General features: G+C 38.7%; 1 protein-coding gene across 3 annotated transcripts in view; it reads right to left on the reverse strand.

Annotated features, from left to right (window-relative positions):
* Positions 1-2,837: 2,837 nt before the first annotated feature.
* The window catches only part of LOC116508594 (pancreatic alpha-amylase-like), a 35,989-nt gene continuing 19,940 nt past the window's right edge, over positions 2,838-18,886 (reverse strand). For all 3 annotated transcript variants that reach the window (XM_032217211.1, XM_032217209.1, XM_032217210.1), the window contains exons 7-12: positions 17,283-17,416; positions 16,950-17,072; positions 15,467-15,566; positions 14,762-14,883; positions 13,353-13,478; positions 2,838-3,404 (exon numbers count right to left, since the gene is read on the reverse strand). In XM_032217211.1, coding sequence (XP_032073102.1) covers positions 3,215-3,404; positions 13,353-13,478; positions 14,762-14,883; positions 15,467-15,566; positions 16,950-17,072; positions 17,283-17,416 — 795 coding nt within the window. In that variant the 3' untranslated portion in view covers positions 2,838-3,214. The remainder of the gene's footprint in view (positions 3,405-13,352; positions 13,479-14,761; positions 14,884-15,466; positions 15,567-16,949; positions 17,073-17,282; positions 17,417-18,886) is intronic.

Here is an 18,886-nt window from a genome sequence, read left to right on the forward strand (position 1 = left end):
TGCTTGTTGGGAGACGAACAATGAGGCAGAGTAAACTACCTTCGTGCCTTGTTTATGGGTTTTTCAAGGACACCCTGCTAGCGAGAATTCGGGTCCAACGTTGGAATGACTCTGCAGGGTATCTCGGTATGGACAAGGCATCCAAAGTTTTACGCAACAATATTAACAAGAAGATTGAGCTATAAATGGCATTTATTTTTTGAATCAATTTCCAGAGAGGTTTCACAGCATGTTAAGTGGCAGAGATTAGGCTTGCTGATAATGTGTGAGGCGAGCTATTGCAACTATCCTGGGTTTTTTTCTTAATCTTTCAGCAAGCATCAATACCATAGAACAGTGGTTCCCAAACTTGGCAACTTTAAGACTTGTGGACTTCAACTCCCAGAATTCTCCAGCCGGCTGGAGAATTCTGGGAGTTGAAGTCCACAAGTCTTAAAGTTGCCAAGTTTGGGAACCACTGCCATAGAACATATCCTTTTGAACCACCAAGAGGAATTAGGCATGGGAAACCTGGTGGTGTCATTTGTTGTGGCCTGCCAGCAGCCAGGGGAACTGGCAGATTTGGAAAGTGAGGGGGTTGGAGAGCAATAGCAATAGCAATAGCAGTAGACTTATATACCGCTTCATAGGGTGTTCAGCCCTCTCTAAGCGGTTTACAGAGAGTCAGCATATTGCCCCCAACAATCTGGGTCCTCATTTTACCCACCTCGGAAGGATGGAAGGCTGAGTCAACCCTGAGCCGGTGAGATTTGAACCGCTGAACTGCTGATCTAGCAGTAGCCTGCATTGCTGAATTTAACCACTGCGCCACCTTGGAACATGGGCCAGTCCTGGAGTTTGGGGAAGGCTCTGATGAGGGTTCTGCCTCGAAGTCCAGGGCCATCTGAGAGTTATCAGCAGCCTTCACAGTTGGGGATCAATGAGGCAGAAGGAACAGCAGGAGTCTGTTCCCAGTGTTGCAGATGAAGGGAACAGCTAAGGAACAAGGGTTGACTTGGGTTGGGAGTAAGGCCACAGGTGGACAGTGAATAGCGCCTCCTCCCATAGGGAATAAAAGAGGAGCAAAAGGAGATGGGTGTTTGCCGGAGACAATTAGTTCATTCCTGCATTCTTGCCAAGTATTGCGGTGTCTGAAAAATGTCAGTCTGGCCACTCTCCAAGCCTGATAAGGATTGGAAATTGTGAAATATCTTGAAAGACTGTGGGCCAGGACTTTGATGGAGAGGAATTCACTGTAAATTAAATAAAAGGGGTTTATCGGGACGAGGACTTGGCTTTCTGCTGCTAGGGAAGCCTAGGCCAGAACATCATTCTCCTTTCTTTTGTCTAATCGGTATTGGCAGGAGGAAGAAATCAAGGCTTCAGTGCTTCAGGGCCTTCTGCTCTTGTTCCTCTCTTTATTATCTATATGAGATGCTGGATGAGATCATCCATTCCTTTGGAGTCTGGTATCATCAGTACACTGATACTAAATCTCAACCAGAGGCTGAACAAATGATGCTATCAAGAACTTATCTCAGTGACTGCAGGTTGCGTGGGTTTGAATGGGGAGGAACAATCTCAATTTCAACAAGACTAATGTCCTGGGGTATTTCGACTACCCGGAACTGAAAATGCAGGAATTTGTATTCCAAAAGTTTTATTTCTCCCTTCAGCATTGGCACACATTTGGAGGGGGGTGGTTCTTTGAAGGTCTTCCTTGAATAATTCATCTAGCGACCAATTGTGTTCATACTTATGACTGGGAGGACAATCACTCAGGCTTTGCTTGCCTTCAATTTGGACTACTGTAATGCACTCCAGATATGGCCGTCTTTGAAGACCACGTCTGAAGCTGCAGCTGGTCCAGTACACAATGGTGCAGACGGTTATGGGCATGCCACGATCTGTCCATGGAACGAATCTGTTTTGTAAACTGCACTAGTTACTAGTAAGCTTCTGGCTGCACTTCAAGGTATAAGTTATCATTTATAAAACACTTCATGACATAGGGCCGAAATGTTTGAGGGGCCATCTATCTTCTATAGTTTCTATTGTGGCCCAGCAGGAGCCGTTGGAGCTGCCACCAGACTCCGGGCCCTATGAGTCAGCTCTGGAGGATGTGGGGGACCCTGGACAGGGTTCCAACTCCGAGCAGGGCGCAGAGAGGCTGGTTGGCCACGTGGAGGCACCTGAGCCTTGGACCAATGGGAAGGAGACAAGGGATAGTGAGCCGGTTGCCAGTAATGAGTTGTTCCTGGATGCACGCCATCGAAGAGCAACTAGGCATCAGGAACAATTACGCAATTACAGGAGGTGATTGTACTCAGCTGGTGGTCATTAGGCTCCTCTCCAGACTATAAAAAGCTACTTGTGCACACGGCCCTCTTTGCAGAAGTCAACGCAGGATTGAATGTCGGAGGACATTACTGTGAGCTTGGCAGGCTGGATTGCTGCCAAGCCTTATGTGTTTATTGCTGCCTGAGTTTGTCTGAGTTGCTGCCAAGGTCCTTATCTGTTTGTTTTGCTTGGCTTTCAGCCACCGAGATCTTGGTGTCTTGCTATTAAAGTACATTCCACTTAAGCTTGTCTCGGCATTCGTTACTGGATGGAGGAGGGGGTCAGAACAAGTTTCTATCTATCCCATACAAATCAGGCAATGTCACCTGGTTAAGACTCAGGAAGCAAACCTTCTCTGTTGCATTGCTTGTTTGGCTGTTCAAATCTCACCGGCTTAAGGTTGACTCAGCCTTCCATCCTTCCGAGGACAGTAAAATGAGGACCCAGATTGTTGTTGGGGGGCAATAGGCTGACTCTGTAAAAACTGCTTAGAGAGGGTTGTAAAGCACTGTGAAGCTGTATAAAAGTTTAAGTGCTATTTCTATTGCTATCCTCTTTGAAATTACACCCTCCCCCAGATATTCACATGGACTTCACTGACTATATTTAAACAATCCTTAAAAGCATGGCTCTTCTCCCGGGTCTTGGATTAGAAACGGATAGGAATGGATTCCTTGCAGGATAACTGTTCTGTTAAAAGTTTATATTATTTTATTCCACATGTTTTTGGTATCGTTTTGAATTGCATTGCTGTACGTTGTCTTACATTGTATAACATCGTGAGTTATGATAGAATCAGCCTACAGAAGTAATAAATAATAAATGTATAAAATCAGCTTTATAATACACAGAGAACAGAACCCAATCAAAGAGGAGAAATGTTCATCAGTATATATTACAGTCTGGCTTCAACATGAATTGCAATGAAGGGATGTTTTGCTTGGTAATTAATCTGAAAATGTGCCATGCCATTAGCCGCCACATGGATTTGAATTCCTGTACAAGTCTTGCCTTCCTTTCGTCCTGAAATGACATCACAATAAGCCCCAGCAGGAAGTCCAGTTGGAAGGATTACCGACAAGTTCCTGTACGATAAAAGATAATTTTATTCTTTCATTTATATTCAGAAAATGATATGCCACCCATTGCTACGAACGTCTCATAAAATGTACAATAAAATGGTAACACATTAAATCAAGAAATATAAAATATTAAAATACTAAAACATTAAGCAGCCTGAATAAATAAGAATGTTTTCAGCTTATTCCCAAATTGTTAATAGGCCTTTTTCACCTTCAGTGACTATGTGGTTTCATAACTTAAGAGAAAAGTTAAAAAGCAGAATTAACCACTCACATCAATCCATGGCAAAATTAGCAACAAGTAGGTTCACCAACAAATGCACGCTCGACAAAAGTGCGCCGACAAAACCGCGGGGACAAAAGTGCGAGTTCGAAATCGTGCCGAAGAATGAGGACAGAAGCGTGCCGACAACAGCGCGCCGACAGAAACGCGCTCTTAACCTAACCCTAAAGGTAACCCTAAACGTAACCCTAAACCTAACCCTGAACTTAACCCTGAACGTAACCCTAATCCTAACCCTAAACCTAACCCTAAAGCTAACCCTTAACCTAACCCTTAACCTAACCCTAAACCTAACCCTAAACCTAACCCTAAACCTAACCCTAAACCTAACCCTAAACCTAACCCTTAACCTAACCCTAAACCTAACCCTAAACCTAACCCTAAACCTAACCCTAAACCTAACCCTAAACCTAACCCTAAACCTAAACCTAACCCTAAACCTAACCCTAAACCTAACCCTAACCCTAACCCTAAACCTAACCCTAAACCTAACCCTAAACCTAATCCTAACCCTTAAACTAACCCTAACCCTAACCCTTAACCTAACCCTTAACCTAACCCTAAACCTAACCCTTAACCTAACCCTGAACCTAACCCTAACCCTAACCCTAACCCTTACCTTAACTGTAATGGCGCTTCTGTCTTTGTGGGCGCGCTATCAACATCGTGATTTTATCGACGTGGTTTTGTCGGCGCGCTGTTGTCGGGCGCGCTTTTGTCGGGTCATGCAACAAGTATACATCCCTTTTTAGACTGGATACACAAGAATAGAAAATCTGGACTTCCTGGGAGGAGCCTACTGGTGAAGGCAGCAAAAAATCAGCTGCCTCCGAATTCCTGGCTACGTACCTGTTTAGAGGATCTTCCATCTGACGTCTTATCAGGTTTTCTTATCCTTCAGGCAAGAGGGAAAGAAGAAACTGTTTTGCTGGCAAATGCTCTTCGATTTTTGCAGCTTTTGTGCTTGCAAGGAAAGGGGGGCTAGCCCAAGGCAGAACGGCTGTCCGTGCTGGGAACTTCAAACTGCCTTGTGCAGGACAAAGTAGGTCTCTCCCACTCTGCTCTAAGTTTTGTTTGATTTAATCTTATCACGAGCTGAATCCGTTTACTGCGAGGACAATAATTGCTTATCAACATTTTAGCTTCTTCTCTTTTTCTCCTCCGAAAAATTATTTACTCAGAGGCTTTTAAAATGGCGCCGAGCAGGCTGGTTTCTCCGGTAATAACGAACACTTTTTGCTAATTCTCACAAGACTTCAAAAGAATTCAAAACAAAAGAGATAGCTTATCATATGTTTTGGTTTCACAATAGAAGAATTTTACTCCTTCATTAACTTTGCTTATTTGGAAGTTAAATGGTGACGAATCTGTTGAACGGTCTTGTTACAATGTTTACTCACTGAAACTTTTGCCAAGCCTTAAACTTCAAAATAAAAGCCTCTTTACTTAAAGCTGCATATTTAGGCAATAGAGTTTTATTAACTGCAGGCAGACAAATTTTGAAATGGCCTCAAAACCAAATATTAACTTGAAGTCGTCACCCTCCACTTCCAGGGGCACATCCTCAGTGCCTGGCACAAAGCTGCAGCCTCCGCTTCCTACGCCCCCTGCTGGGGATGTGTTAACGAAAGAATTTTTTCTGAGTAATCTAAGCGAGGCTCTTAATGCACAGACAATTAAAATGGAAGATAAATTTAGAGATAATAGAGAGGAGGGAAAAGAGGAAATAAAAGAAATGAAAGAAGAAATTAAAAGTGAAATTAAAAGTGAAATAAAAGGACTTAAACAGGAGTTGTATGAGAAATTTGAGGCTAAGGTTGATAAAATTAGAGATGACATGCTGAGTCTTGTAACTGTATTAACAGAACATATTTCTGGAGTGGAAGATACTCTAGAGGTTCTTAATGATGCCAATGCTAACTTGACATTGAAAACAGAGGTGGTGGAACAAAAAGTGGAAAATGCTGAAAAAGAAATTATTATGATACAGTACCGACAAATGGAGTTCGCATTAAGAGTAAGGGGGCTGCGTGAGGAGAAACAGGAGAACCTGAAACAGATCCTATCGGAAGCTTTTGACCGCCTGATGGGAAGACCAGGGACCAACCAAGGCTGGCAAATTGACAAAGCTTACCGCGTTAACTCCTGGCTGGCAAAGCAGAAGCAGCTTCCTCGAGACATCGTTATATATTTTACTACAAGAGAGTTCAGAAATATGGTACTGCAAGCGTCTTATAACACTAAGCTTCAAATTGGCGGTGAAGACCTGGCTGTTTTGAAAGAGATACCACCTCAAATGTTAAGAGCCAGAAGAGACTACGCTTTTTTGGTCGAAGAACTCAGAAATCGTCAGATACAGTATAGATGGGATGCACCATTCGGCATCATATTTACATTTGATAAGCAAAGGTACCGCCTCAACTCTGTATGGAAAGCCCGAGATTTTTATTATAATATATTGAAGGCCGGACACCCTGCACCATCTGGACCTAGAGAAAGACCACAAGAAGGACAGGATAGACAGCAAACTATACAACCACCAGACAAGATGGAGCATCTCTCTTCTCTAGAAGTGCAAGGTGCTATGGAACCAAGACCTAGCCGCATGACTACTAGACGTATGGAGAAACAAGCTAAGAAGCAACAGCATCAACAATCATCGGCCATCGATCAAGGAACTACAACAACAAATCTGGAAGCAGTGGGAGGAGCTAGACCTAAGGTTAAACAGGCCGTGCAGGAAGCTCTAAAAATGCTTCAACCAACCAAAGATGACAACTAAGATTTTAACATGGAATGTCAACGGACTGAACTCTCCACAGAAGAGGAAGAAAATATTTCATTATCTTAAACAGTTTAAGAACGATGTAATTTGTTTGCAAGAAACTCATATCAAGTCAACTGATCAAAATATTTGATCAACTCAAAACTTGGTCAACATTTTGCAGCTTCTGCTATGGAAAAGAAGAATGGTATAGTTGTATACTTAAGAAAAGATATGAAAGCTGAATTAATAGAAGCAGATCCCTTCGGAAGATATATTGCTTTAGACTTAATCTTAGAAGGGAAAAAGACATTACTTTTGGGAATTTATGCTCCCAATCAACAGCAAGATAGATTCTATAGAAATCTTCATGCTAAATTAGTACAGTGGGACTATAGTTCCTGTATACTATTGGGTGACTGGAATGGAGTGATAGACACTAAGAGAGATAAGAAGATTTCCCGCCTAAATACCAAGATGCGAGCAAAGTTACCCAAATCTTTCTTTGACATTATGGATGATTTCGAATTGAGAGATATCTGGCGAGAAAGAAATGCAGAGGAATATGACTTCACTTTCTTCTCGGACAGGCATCAATCCCTTTCAAGGATTGATTTTATTCTAACCACTAATGATTTGCTTTCTAGGGTCAAGAAAACAAAGATTGCAGCTAGAGTCCTTTCGGACCATAACCCAGTTTGGATGGAGTTGGGAAGGGTAGTGCAGGCAAGAAGGTTTTGGAGACTGAATGAAAATTTATTTAGATATGAAAACTATATTAATGATTGTAAAAAATTACTATCTGAATATTTTGTTTTGAATATGAATAAGGGTACATCTATGGAATTTGTATGGGATGCAAGCAAAGCGTATATGAGAGGAGTTTTGATGAATATAAATAAAACACATAGAAATAAGCAAGGGTTAAAACGAACAGAACTGGAAGAGGAAATTAAGAGAAAAGAGCTGGAGTTAACAAGGAAACCAGACGATACAAAGGTTAAGGAAGCTATTAACATATTAAAATCTCAATTCGACATGTTGATCTCTGACCAGGTAGCTACTAATTTATTATATGCAAAACACAATACTTTTTGTAATGCAAACAAACCTGGCAGATGGTTAGCTTATCAGATTAGGAAAAAAAGGAAAACTCGAAATATATCTAAACTGATTTACAGAGGGAAGGAGGTGTTCCAACAGGAAGAGATTCAAAAGGCTTTCTGGGAATTTTTTACAGAACTGTATAAAGGGGATAAAATTAATGGTTTAGACATAGACAAATATTTAGACAAGGAGAAAATACCTTCAGTTAGAGAAGAACACAGGCAAAAATTGAATCAACCAATAACCTCGGGGGAAATCCTGCAGGTAATTAAGCAATTAAAGCCAGGGAAAGCACCAGGTACAGATGGCTTGACAGCGGTTTACTACAAAAACTTACAGTTAGAAATGGTAGAACCTCTTAGAGAATTATTTAATATGATTCAAACGGAAGGTAAAGTCCCTCCATCTTGGAAGACAGCGTTTATATCTTTGATACCCAAAGAAGATCAAGATACTACTCAACCCAAAAATTATAGACCCATTTCATTACTGAATGTAGATTATAAAATTTTTACTAAAATATTAGCAAATAGGTTAATGTTGGTCATTCAACAATTGATACATACGGACCAAACAGGTTTTATACAAGGGAGACAGATGAAAAGTAATGTTAGATTAATTATTAATGCATTAGAATATTTGGGAAAGAACAACCAGATCCCTGCTGCGTTTATATTTTTGGATGCTGAGAAGGCCTTTGATCGAGTTAATTGGCAATTTCTGTTGAAGATACTGCAAAAAATGCAGATAGGAGATAATTTTTTACAGTCAATTAAAGCAATATACCAACAGCAAACAGCACAAATCATAGTCAATGGAAGTCTGACAGACTCTTTTCAAATTGGAAAAGGTACAAGACAGGGCTGTCCTTTGTCCCCATTATTGTTTATTATAACTTTGGAAGTATTGTTGAATAAAATACGGGGCTTGGATGGTTTAAAAGGGATCAAGATTAGGCAGCAAGAATATAGAGTCCGCGCTTTTGCGGATGATTTGGTCATAATATTGGAACAACCGCAGGAATCCAGTATGGTTTTAATGAATATGATTAATCAATATGGTCAAGTGTCGGGCTTTAAAATAAACTTAGGAAAAACGAAAATATTAGCTATAAATATGAATATTAAACAAAAGGAAGAATTAGGAGTGATGCTAGGATGTGAGGTAGTTAAAAAAGTCAAATATCTTGGAGTTAACATTTTAACTTCAAATGGGAAATTATATAAGCATAATTATGAACCACTTTGGTATAGCATACAGACAGAGATGAAAAAATGGGAGAAATTGCACTTATCTTTGCTGGGTAGGATAGCGGCAGTGAAAATGAACATTTTACCAAAATTTTTATTTCTCTTCCAAATGTTACCTATACTTAAAAAAGATGCGAACCTTTTAGAATGGCAGAAGGGTATCAACAAATTTGTGTGGGCAGGAAAGAAGCCGAGGGTAAAGATGAAAATAATGCAAGATGTACGTGAGAGAGGAGGATTGAAACTACCTAATTTAAAACTATATTATGATGCAGTGGCATTATCTGTAATTAGTGATTGGATTCATTTAACTAATGATAGAATATTGAACATTGAGGGACACGATCTGGTATTTGGTTGGCATGCTTACCTGTTATTCAACAAAAAATTGGATAAGACCTTTAAAAGTCATATTTTAAGAAATGCTTTATTGCGGGTCTGGAAGAAATATCAATATAAATTAAATGACAAGATACCCATGTGGGCAATTCCTAGACACGCAATTGAAAATATGAATACAGCACAAAAACAGGACAGAATTACTTACAGACAGCTTCTTACCTCGGAAAGGGGGGTATTACAATTAAAATGTTTAGAGGTATTAAAAGAGGAGAAGGTAGTTCAAACATGGTTCCAGTATGGGCAATTACAGGCTAGGTGGAAAATAGATCAAAAAATTGGTTTTATTCAAGTTGAGGATAATCTGTTTAAACAAATAAGAGATCAAAGCTTAATGCATATAAAGAGGATATATAATGTATTAATACAGATGGATTCGGAAACAGAATTAGTTAAAGATTGTATGATAAAATGGGCTCAAAATATTGAGGAACCAATAATGTTGGATACATGGGAAAGAATCTGGGTAAGAAATGTGAAATTTACACAAGCTCAAAATCTGAGAGAAAATTTTTACAAGATGTTCTATAGATGGCATTTAGATCCTAAAAAGTTGGCTTCTATGTATCCGAATGTACAGCCTAAATGTTGGAGGTGTGGTTCTCTCGATGCTACATATTATCATATATGGTGGACCTGCCAAAAGGTTAAGGCATTTTGGATAAAAATATGGTGGGTCATGCAAAATGTTTTTAAAAGAAGGATAAAGTTTAGTCCTCAGTTATTTTTACTAGGTATATGTACTGATTTTACAGTGGTAGAGACCAATTTGACTCTGCACCTGATAACTGCAGCAAGACTGTTGGTGGCGCAATATTGGAAGAAGGAAGACTTGCCTACAATCCAAGAATGGACATTGAAAGTAACAAACTTAGCTGAAATGGCTAAAATATCGGCATATCTCAAAGATCATTCAAATGAGAGATATAAACGAGACTGGAAAAAATGGATTGACTATATACAAAATAAATATGGGACTAAGAAATTCCAGTTAGCCTATGCTTAAGATCAGAAATGATTTAAACTGTTAAAAGTCAGTTCAGTAAGAAGAAGCTAAGGTCAATCTAGAATGTCATTAATTTCTTTATTTCTTTTTTCTCAATAGATTTTAGACTGTGTTAGTTAAAAATCCATACCGTGTACGGGTTCTGGGAAGTCGGGGGGGGGGGAAGGAGGAGGGGGGGTGGGGGGGTGGAGGGAGGGAGGGATACACACAACAAAAAAAAAATTGTACTTCAATGTCTTAATGATTGACAAATGATGACATATTTGTGTTTTTTTTTTTTAAAGAAAAATAAAAAAGTTGAAATACAAAAAAAAAAAAAAAAAAAAAAAAAAAAAAAGAATAAAAAAACTTTAATTAAATGACTTCTGGAGGAAGAAATTTCAGATTGAAAACTGTGGCAAGGAATGAAAAGCTGGCAACTTGACTGGCTTTTCAAAGCTCTCTGGACAACGAGTTTATTTGAGATCACTGAGATATACTCCAGACGGCGGCTCCTCACAAGGAGACTGGAAGACTGTTGCCTCCAGAGTGTTTAGAGTTCTGAGAGACAAGACAATATTCATCTTGCTCAAACCCTGCTTGGTATCTTTCAAAGAACACTAAGTTTGCATCCTTCTTTTTCTAATCACTTTTAGAAATTGCTAGTTAACTGCTTTTTCAGCTATTAGAAACCTTTGGGTCAACAAATTTGGCAGCCCTGGTTGAGTTTTTCTTTAAAGTATTGGAATAAACAGCAAAAGGTTGATTAAAACCTTGGTTTTACGAAATTACAAATGGACTAAGAGTGCAGTTAAATTTAAAATAAGATTTTAATAAGATCAGTGGGGAGGAGACAAGGGAGAGTGATCCAGAAACCAACTGTGAGTTGTTCCCGGATGCACGTCGTCGAAGGGCTACTCGGCGTCAAGAACAACTACGTAATTACAGGAGGTAATTACGCTCAGCTGATGGTCATTAGGCTCCTCTCCAGACTATAAAAGAGACTGCTTGTGCCATGCCCTTCTTGCAGAAGTCAACGCTTGGACTAAAGAGAAACGAACTTGGCAGTCTGGATTGCTGCCAGAGTTTGTTTGCATTGCTGCCAAGGTTTGTTGGACTTGCTGCCAAAGTCCTTATCTATTTGTTTATTTGGCTTTCAGCCACCAAGAGTCTGGACTTGCTATTAAAGGACATTCTCATTAAGCCTGTCTCGTCTTTCGTTACTGGACGGAGGAGGGGGGGGGGTCAGAACAATTTCCATTACAATAATTGAAGTTACCTATGCCTATGTCTCCAAAGACAGGCCTCTCTCCTATATGAGGTAGAGATGCACCCCATTTACCAGACAAAATAAATAAAAGGGCTTCTTTACTTTCAGTTTTATATGGTTTTTGAATATGATGATAGGCAGGTTGCCTCAGATTCAATCCCATCCATAACGAGCTCAGGTCCCAAATTACTTGTCATACGCTAGGTAAATAAATAAAAGTCGAAATTGCCTCTCATTTACCTCAAAGTATCTCCCAAATTTTATCTTATTTATGTGATCTGACATATGGGGTCTATATACGTACTACTTTTTTTCTCTATTTCATCTACTTTTGTGAATGCATTTAAATGAAAATACATGTGAGAACTTAGCGTGCTAGAATCAACATGGCCTGCAAACAACACATGTAAGATACTCTGTGTCCTCAGAAAAGTCACAGCTGCTGAGAGAGAAAAAGTGCTAAGACAGGTGCTATGTTCACATGCTGAAGTTCCTTTTTGGGGAATTAAATCCATAGTATTGTATAACCAAAGTAGAAATCACCTTAGCGTAACAGCCTAGCTTGGAATGTTGAATTACTATTCCAAGCAGCTATAGCCAGGTAAAACATTGGTAAGAGAATGGGCGTATTCCAAATCGGACTTTTGTTTCAAATATTGCAGGCAATGAAATATGCCTCCACTTTGGTGTGAAATCTCAATTAAGTCTAACACTTTTGATTAAAGTGGTTTCTGTACATGTAGAATACTAGCCAAGGGATCAAAAAGTGTCTGGCTTCTCCAATCTGATAAGTAAAGTGTGGTGTCTCTTTTACAGTTCTGCTTTGATGGGATTAATTGACTCAAATAATCTTCTGATCAAACCATCCCATTGAAACCCTACCCAACCGTAATGTTACACAACATGTGGACGAACACACAAATTCTCTTCTCCCACTTTGCTATGTTGGAAGATATTCTGGAGGAGAGACAGAGGAGACTGTCTATTTCTAGAATGATGGTTTATAGTGACAAACTATAATGGCATCTCAATAGCAGCAACAAAGTTTTTGCATTGATATCTGACCCTCCAGAAGAAGAACCCATATTATTTAATTGACCAAACTGTTCCAACAAATGAATTATACTCTTATCTGTGTTCCTTACAATATTTTTGGCTATACAACAGTGGTGGGATTCAAATAATTTAACAACCGGTTACTCTGCCCTAATGAACGGCTGGGTGGGCGTGGCTCAGTGGTCATGTGACTGGGTGGCCATGGCCAACTCAACGTCACTCACGTCAATGGGCACTTCACCTTAGCTGTCACAATGTAATAAGGGTTAATTGGAGAGGCAGTTTCTGTAAGCAGGGCAATAAAGATTAGGCTAGAAACACCACCAGAATGTTTCCTTCCTGCCTTCCTTACAGGATTAGCCCTGTAAAGTAGGGAAAAAACAAAAGGAGATTTCTTCCAACAACCAGTTCTCCAAACTGCTTAGAAAGTTAACAACCAGTTCTCCCGAATAGGTGTGAACTGGCTGAATCCCACCACTGCTTTACAATGATTGGAGGGTCACAGAAGCTCTGTTAAAAACCTAGCATGGTATGCTGAAAAGCTAGAATGCATCTACCCAATGACCCCACTATAAAATCTAAAGAGAAGGGATATCAGAAAACCCAGTTTCTGTGGATAGCTGGTGAGTATGAGTGACTGAGGGTGACATCCAGTGTTTCAACAGACATTCAACTCCTTTTCAATATGATCAATCATATAGTAGAAAAGCAGCAGGTTGGAACTATTGAACGGTTAATCAGTTTTGATCCAAAGATGAAATCCAAATTATTCTGACCTATTACATATACAGTGGAAGATAGAAATCCAAGCCTCTCTCAATTCTTACATAAACATACCTGTCATCATTATTAAACACAACAAATCCTTTTCCAGCACGTCCAAATGCTACCTGATTGTTATCGTTGTCCCACCAGTTTGTAATTGGCTCCCCATAGACGATATTTCGGAATATCACCATGTTCCTAAAATGTGGGGGGGGGGGGGGGGAATGGATCAGTGTTAAGGAATGTACACACCTTTACACAATCTGGTAACTGTAGAAACTAGCGGAAGATTATCTTGACAGAGATATGCAAGATCAGTTGCTAGGGTAGCCAGGGGTAAAAAATATTTTAAATTCACAACAGATAGATAATATAAGGCTCAGACCGACACCTCCCTAATTCAATGAAGTACAAGGGGGAGGAAGAATTACAGCACAATCAGTTGCAAGATTCTGAAATTATAGCCAATCTTAATCAAAGTAATTTCTGCTTTCAGGTGGAGTTGATTTCCAGGTTCGCACTACCTAATGGGGCCGACATTAATTTTATAAATCTGTTTATGTAAAAAAAAAAATGTGCAACATATAATTCAGTGAATTAAGAAAGTACCTGTCTGAGTTACTTCCAAATATAATGTCTCTTGTGGACTTAAAATATGTTTTACCGTTGCTACACTGACAACTGATCTTGCCTATTTTTCTTGCCACCCATGTGACCGGATATGAACTTATGAATTAGTACTTAGGTCGGTCCAAATAGCTATTCAGAAGTTAGTGGTTAGAAGCAATCATAAAGCAAGATATGGAATTAAAACCAGAAATATATTGTTGGCTATTTGAAAGGGAGTATAATATATATTCAGTTTTACACATGTTAGCAGCTGCTGGAATTGTGTTTGCACAACAGTGGAAAAACAGAGATATGTAAATGAATAAATATTACAATGTGCAGGAATAAATAAATTGACAATTAAAATCAAGAAGGCTTTGAATACTTTTTCACGTGGGATTGGTTTTAGCAATTGCCAACTAGCGGAAACAGAAATTAGAAATCCAAAAGTATGAAAGAAAACATCAATTATGTAAGGAAAGGTCCCTAAAATGTATAAGGAAATATTACTAGATCATTATTAATGCGTAGATAACTGCGGGACATTGCACACCCACCAGTGGTGGTTTCAAAAAAATTTGGAACCTCTTCTATAAGTGTGGCCAGCTTTCCGGGTCCATTGGTGGAACCTCTTCTAACCGGTTCGGTAGATTTGACGAATCGGTTCTACCGAATAGGAACCCAACTCTGGTAGGAACCCACCTCTGGAGTTATAACTCAAAGCATCTGCACAAAAGTTTGCAGGGAGAGGCATCTTTAAAATCTATCCACTTACTTAGGGAAAAAAAATGGGTTATTTGAACCCTAGCCATACAGAAGAGCAAATTTACTCTCAAGAAGGGTCAGTAGGAGGTAGCGCTGAAAGCATTTACCGAATTTCATCCCAACGGTGTTCACAGATCCAGCCATTGCCACAAGTTTGATTTGCATAAATTGTCACAGGTTTAATGGATCCATCACTATTGCTTGGTGGTCCAACCCAATCATTCAAGTCCTTGTTTTAAAAAAAATGGCACATCATTACTAAACCATAAGAAGCAAGATTTCAACCTGCTAAATAAATATCTGCATTCATTCATAATATCTGGCTTTTAAACATTTCTAGGAGCAATAGACCTAGATACTGGAAAGCCATCAAGGTTCTTATTATAATTTATGCAAAAATTTGAGAATCCTTGACACTTTAAAAAAAAAATCTAAGTTGACACTGCAAACGTCATTAGGCTAAACTACTCGCAAAAGTTAATTTTCTCTACCATATGTGAATGTTTCTGTGCAAAAGTTTTTTAAAGTGAAATTATACAATTCGTATTTTGTATAAACTAAAATCTAAATAGTTGCTCATCAAAACATCCTCCCAGCTGTTTAAAGATGAATACAAACAAAATAAATGGATAAAAATATAAAATACAATGATTAAAAGGTTGCCATAAAACTACACTAGCAGAGACATGAAGACAAGAATTTCAATCTGTTTTCAAAGTAATGGGACTATCTTTTAAAATACAGTGGCTTAGAAATAAAATGAACACATTTTATATATCTTTTTTTGTGTGTGTGAAGCAACAAAAAGTTACCGTTCCATTCTGGATATCTTTAGGCCACCAGTAGCTCGACATGATTCGTGTGAATCCATAGGGATGAGCGAGCATAAAACCCACTGCCATCTTATAAAGTCTATTAAATAGATAAGAGTTCTGGTATAAATGTGTTTTCAGACACAGAAATGAACCAACACAGAATAAAAAAAACTTGTTTGAATGGAATATTGAAAGCAGGCGACAGGCACTCTCACAAAATGCCTTCCATCATGTGTGTGAGCATTCAGCTTACCAAAAAGTAAATTGATATGGTGGCTTCGTATTATCTCCCTCCGCCCCTGATGTTCCTAACAATCATGGCTTATTTTTATCTGGTTTCCTGGGCAAGAGGGCTCATTTCCAAACAAAGCATTTGGGTGTATAGCACAGGTGATCTGCACTTAATGACCAGCAATTTCGTGATTACACGGAATTACAACAGACCTACAAAATGTTATTTATGACCTGGATTCAAAGTTCCAATGCCCCCCCCCCCCCGGGCAACTGGCCCACATTTATGGCCACGTGACTACAATTTACAACTTTTGTCAGAAACTGGCATTAACTTCCAGTTTCCTGCAAAACACCCAGTGCAAATAATGGGTTCAATTAACAACTGCCACATTCACTGAACAACCACTGCAGAGGTGGGTTCCTACCAGTTCGCACCTATTCGGTAGCAGAGCAGTTGCAAAATAGGAGAAAGAAAAGTTATAGGCAGGAGAGAATTGTTGTGGGATAATAATAATAAGTGGGCTAACTAGCTCAGCCTTACTTTTGTACATTGCCCTAAGGAAGGTAAAAAAAAGGAGATAAAAAGGAAAAGATAAAAAATGAACAAAAAAGGGAAGAAAAATAGAGAAAGGGGGATAAAATAAAGGAGGAGAGTAAGCAGTGTTTAGTCTGGCTCATAAAGTTTTGTTATCTTATAAAATAAAAGAAAGAAATAAGTAAAGGAAGGAGAGAATAAAAAAGGGAAAAAGAGATCCTTGATATAGTGAAATACTATAAGAAAGGTAAAGAAGAAGAAGAAGGCAGGAAAGGGAATTTTGTTTTGATGGTGACACTTAATAAAAATTGGCACCTAATACAGCATTGTTTTTGGTGTTTATAATAAAAGGGAAAAGAAGAGGGAAAAAAGCACTGTGTGGAGTGCAGATCAAAACGTAAAAGTATTTGTTAAATTGTGAAACAAATTTAGAACCCATGTCTGAAAAAAAAAAGAAATATGCTCATGTTCCCCACTTGCGCAAAAACTGGTGGGCGGTAAGGACATTTTTCCATCAAGAAAGATCCATTAGTGGGCGGTAGGTATAAAAAGGTTGATTACCACTCCAAATAGTATTAATTTGTAAATTACTAGTGGGAAGACTTTTTAAACTTCTGATGGGATGGGATGTGCACCATTTGGGTTTGAGATTTAATTTGCAACTACAAAACAGCTTTTATAAACTATGCTAAAAAATAGGGGCAGGTTTACCTAGGGTTCCAAAACGTGAGAATGGAGGACCCACCACTTCCATGTCCCCTCTGGTTGTCGTGATTATCAACAAAGACGAAGGCTTTATTAGAGGGCATCATGTGCCAGCTTTCTCCCCAGCTCCTAAATCAGGAAGAAATAAGAATGTATTTAACAAGACATTTAAAAGTAGGCCTATTTAGGAGGATATGATCCAGCCCTTCCAATTTGAGCAGCACAGTTGCCAAGCTTTTCATCAAAAGCCCACACAAAAAATTTTTTTTGAAGGCACCTGTACCCTCCCTCTTACACCTGGATCCCTCTTTGGTCCTGGTTAGTGTCAAAAATAATTACTTCAAATTCGCCATCTTTTGTCCATTCCATTTGCGAAGGACAGTCCCCAACTGCATGCCGTATTTAAATTCAGTCACTCGGCCATTTCTGAAGTATTCAGAGCTTTGGATGGCTTCACCGCCCAAATCAATTACCTGGAAAAAGCCAAGAGAAGGCATAGAAGGAATAAGAAAAAGGATTCCAAGATATAGCATGTTTGGCGAGGTGATCACTTCCTATTATACTGCGTATTGAGTCATTCTTAAAAGTGATTTAGAAGTTTCAAACATTTAGTCACCAAATTAGTTTTTGGCATATACCTTGGGGATTATTTTAGGCAATCTTGCACCAGATGTACTAGTTGCAATTATGCTTCTTCCCACACAAACTTTTCATGGGTTCAGGCAAGCTTTGGTGGTCCTTCTGAAATGTGTCACCACTAGCAAAGGAATATGGAGGGAGCATTACAGTGTTTCTACTGCATAATCTTGAATGTGGAGACTTTTCCTAATAAGACTAGATTAACCTCTGCACTTTTTGGCAAGATGCTTGAAAGCCATCATATTTTTAAAAGAAAGAATCAGCACTCTGTAATAACACACACACACACACACACACACACACACACATCTTGTTATATTTACTTAATCACAGCTTGTTCTATTAATTTCAACTCATCGTCATCATGATTAGAAAAAAGGGCTATAAATTCAAAAATGCTTCCTCCTCCGTTTTAGCTCTTGCCCGTTTGAAATTCTACCTTTTTATAAATAATGTAAATACCTCAAAGTTAAACTCGACAAACCTCCAAATTTCCATTGCCTTAGCTAAGTTTCTCCTCAAATCAATTAAGATTTTTTTTTAAATTAAAGGTTTGTATATCCAGACATCCAGATCCTAGATTTTACATAAATGCCAACAAGCACATTAGCTCTTCTAGTCATTTAAATTAATGTCTTAGAATTGATGTGTAAAGAATTGCTTTTCTGAAACATACCAAACATCCATTGGATCTTAAAATCACTAGAGCTGCAATCTGATATGAAATTTATATTGAGCAGGCACATATTGTATTACTGTAGATCCTTATTTTGTGAGTAGATGGATAGATGATAGATGATAGATAGATAGATAGATAGATAGATAGATAGATAGATAGATAGATAGATAGATAGATAGATAGATAGATATAAGGAAGAGATAGATAGATTAGGGAAAGATAGAGAGATAAGAAGGGGGAGAGAGAGACAAGACAGACAGGACACACAGGATAGATAGATAGATAGATAGATAGATAGATAGATAGATAGATAGATAGATAGATAGATAGATATAGATATAGATAAGGGAGAGATAGATAGATTAGGGAAAGATAGAGAGATAAGAAGGGGGAGAGAGAGACAAGACAGACAGGACACACAGGATAGATAGATAGATAGATAGATAGATAGATAGATAGATAGATAGATAGATAGATAGATAGATAGATAGATAGATAGATAGATCAGATTTGTTGACGTTTGGCCTATTACTCTTCCTAAAACCCCCAGTGCACAAATCGTAAGGCTGCAGCAAGACAGCACATTTGAAACACTTGAATGTTTTAGGGCACTGGACAAATACTG

This window comes from Thamnophis elegans, chromosome 5 (genome assembly GCF_009769535.1).
Source record: "Thamnophis elegans isolate rThaEle1 chromosome 5, rThaEle1.pri, whole genome shotgun sequence".
NCBI lineage: Eukaryota > Metazoa > Chordata > Lepidosauria > Squamata > Colubridae > Thamnophis > Thamnophis elegans.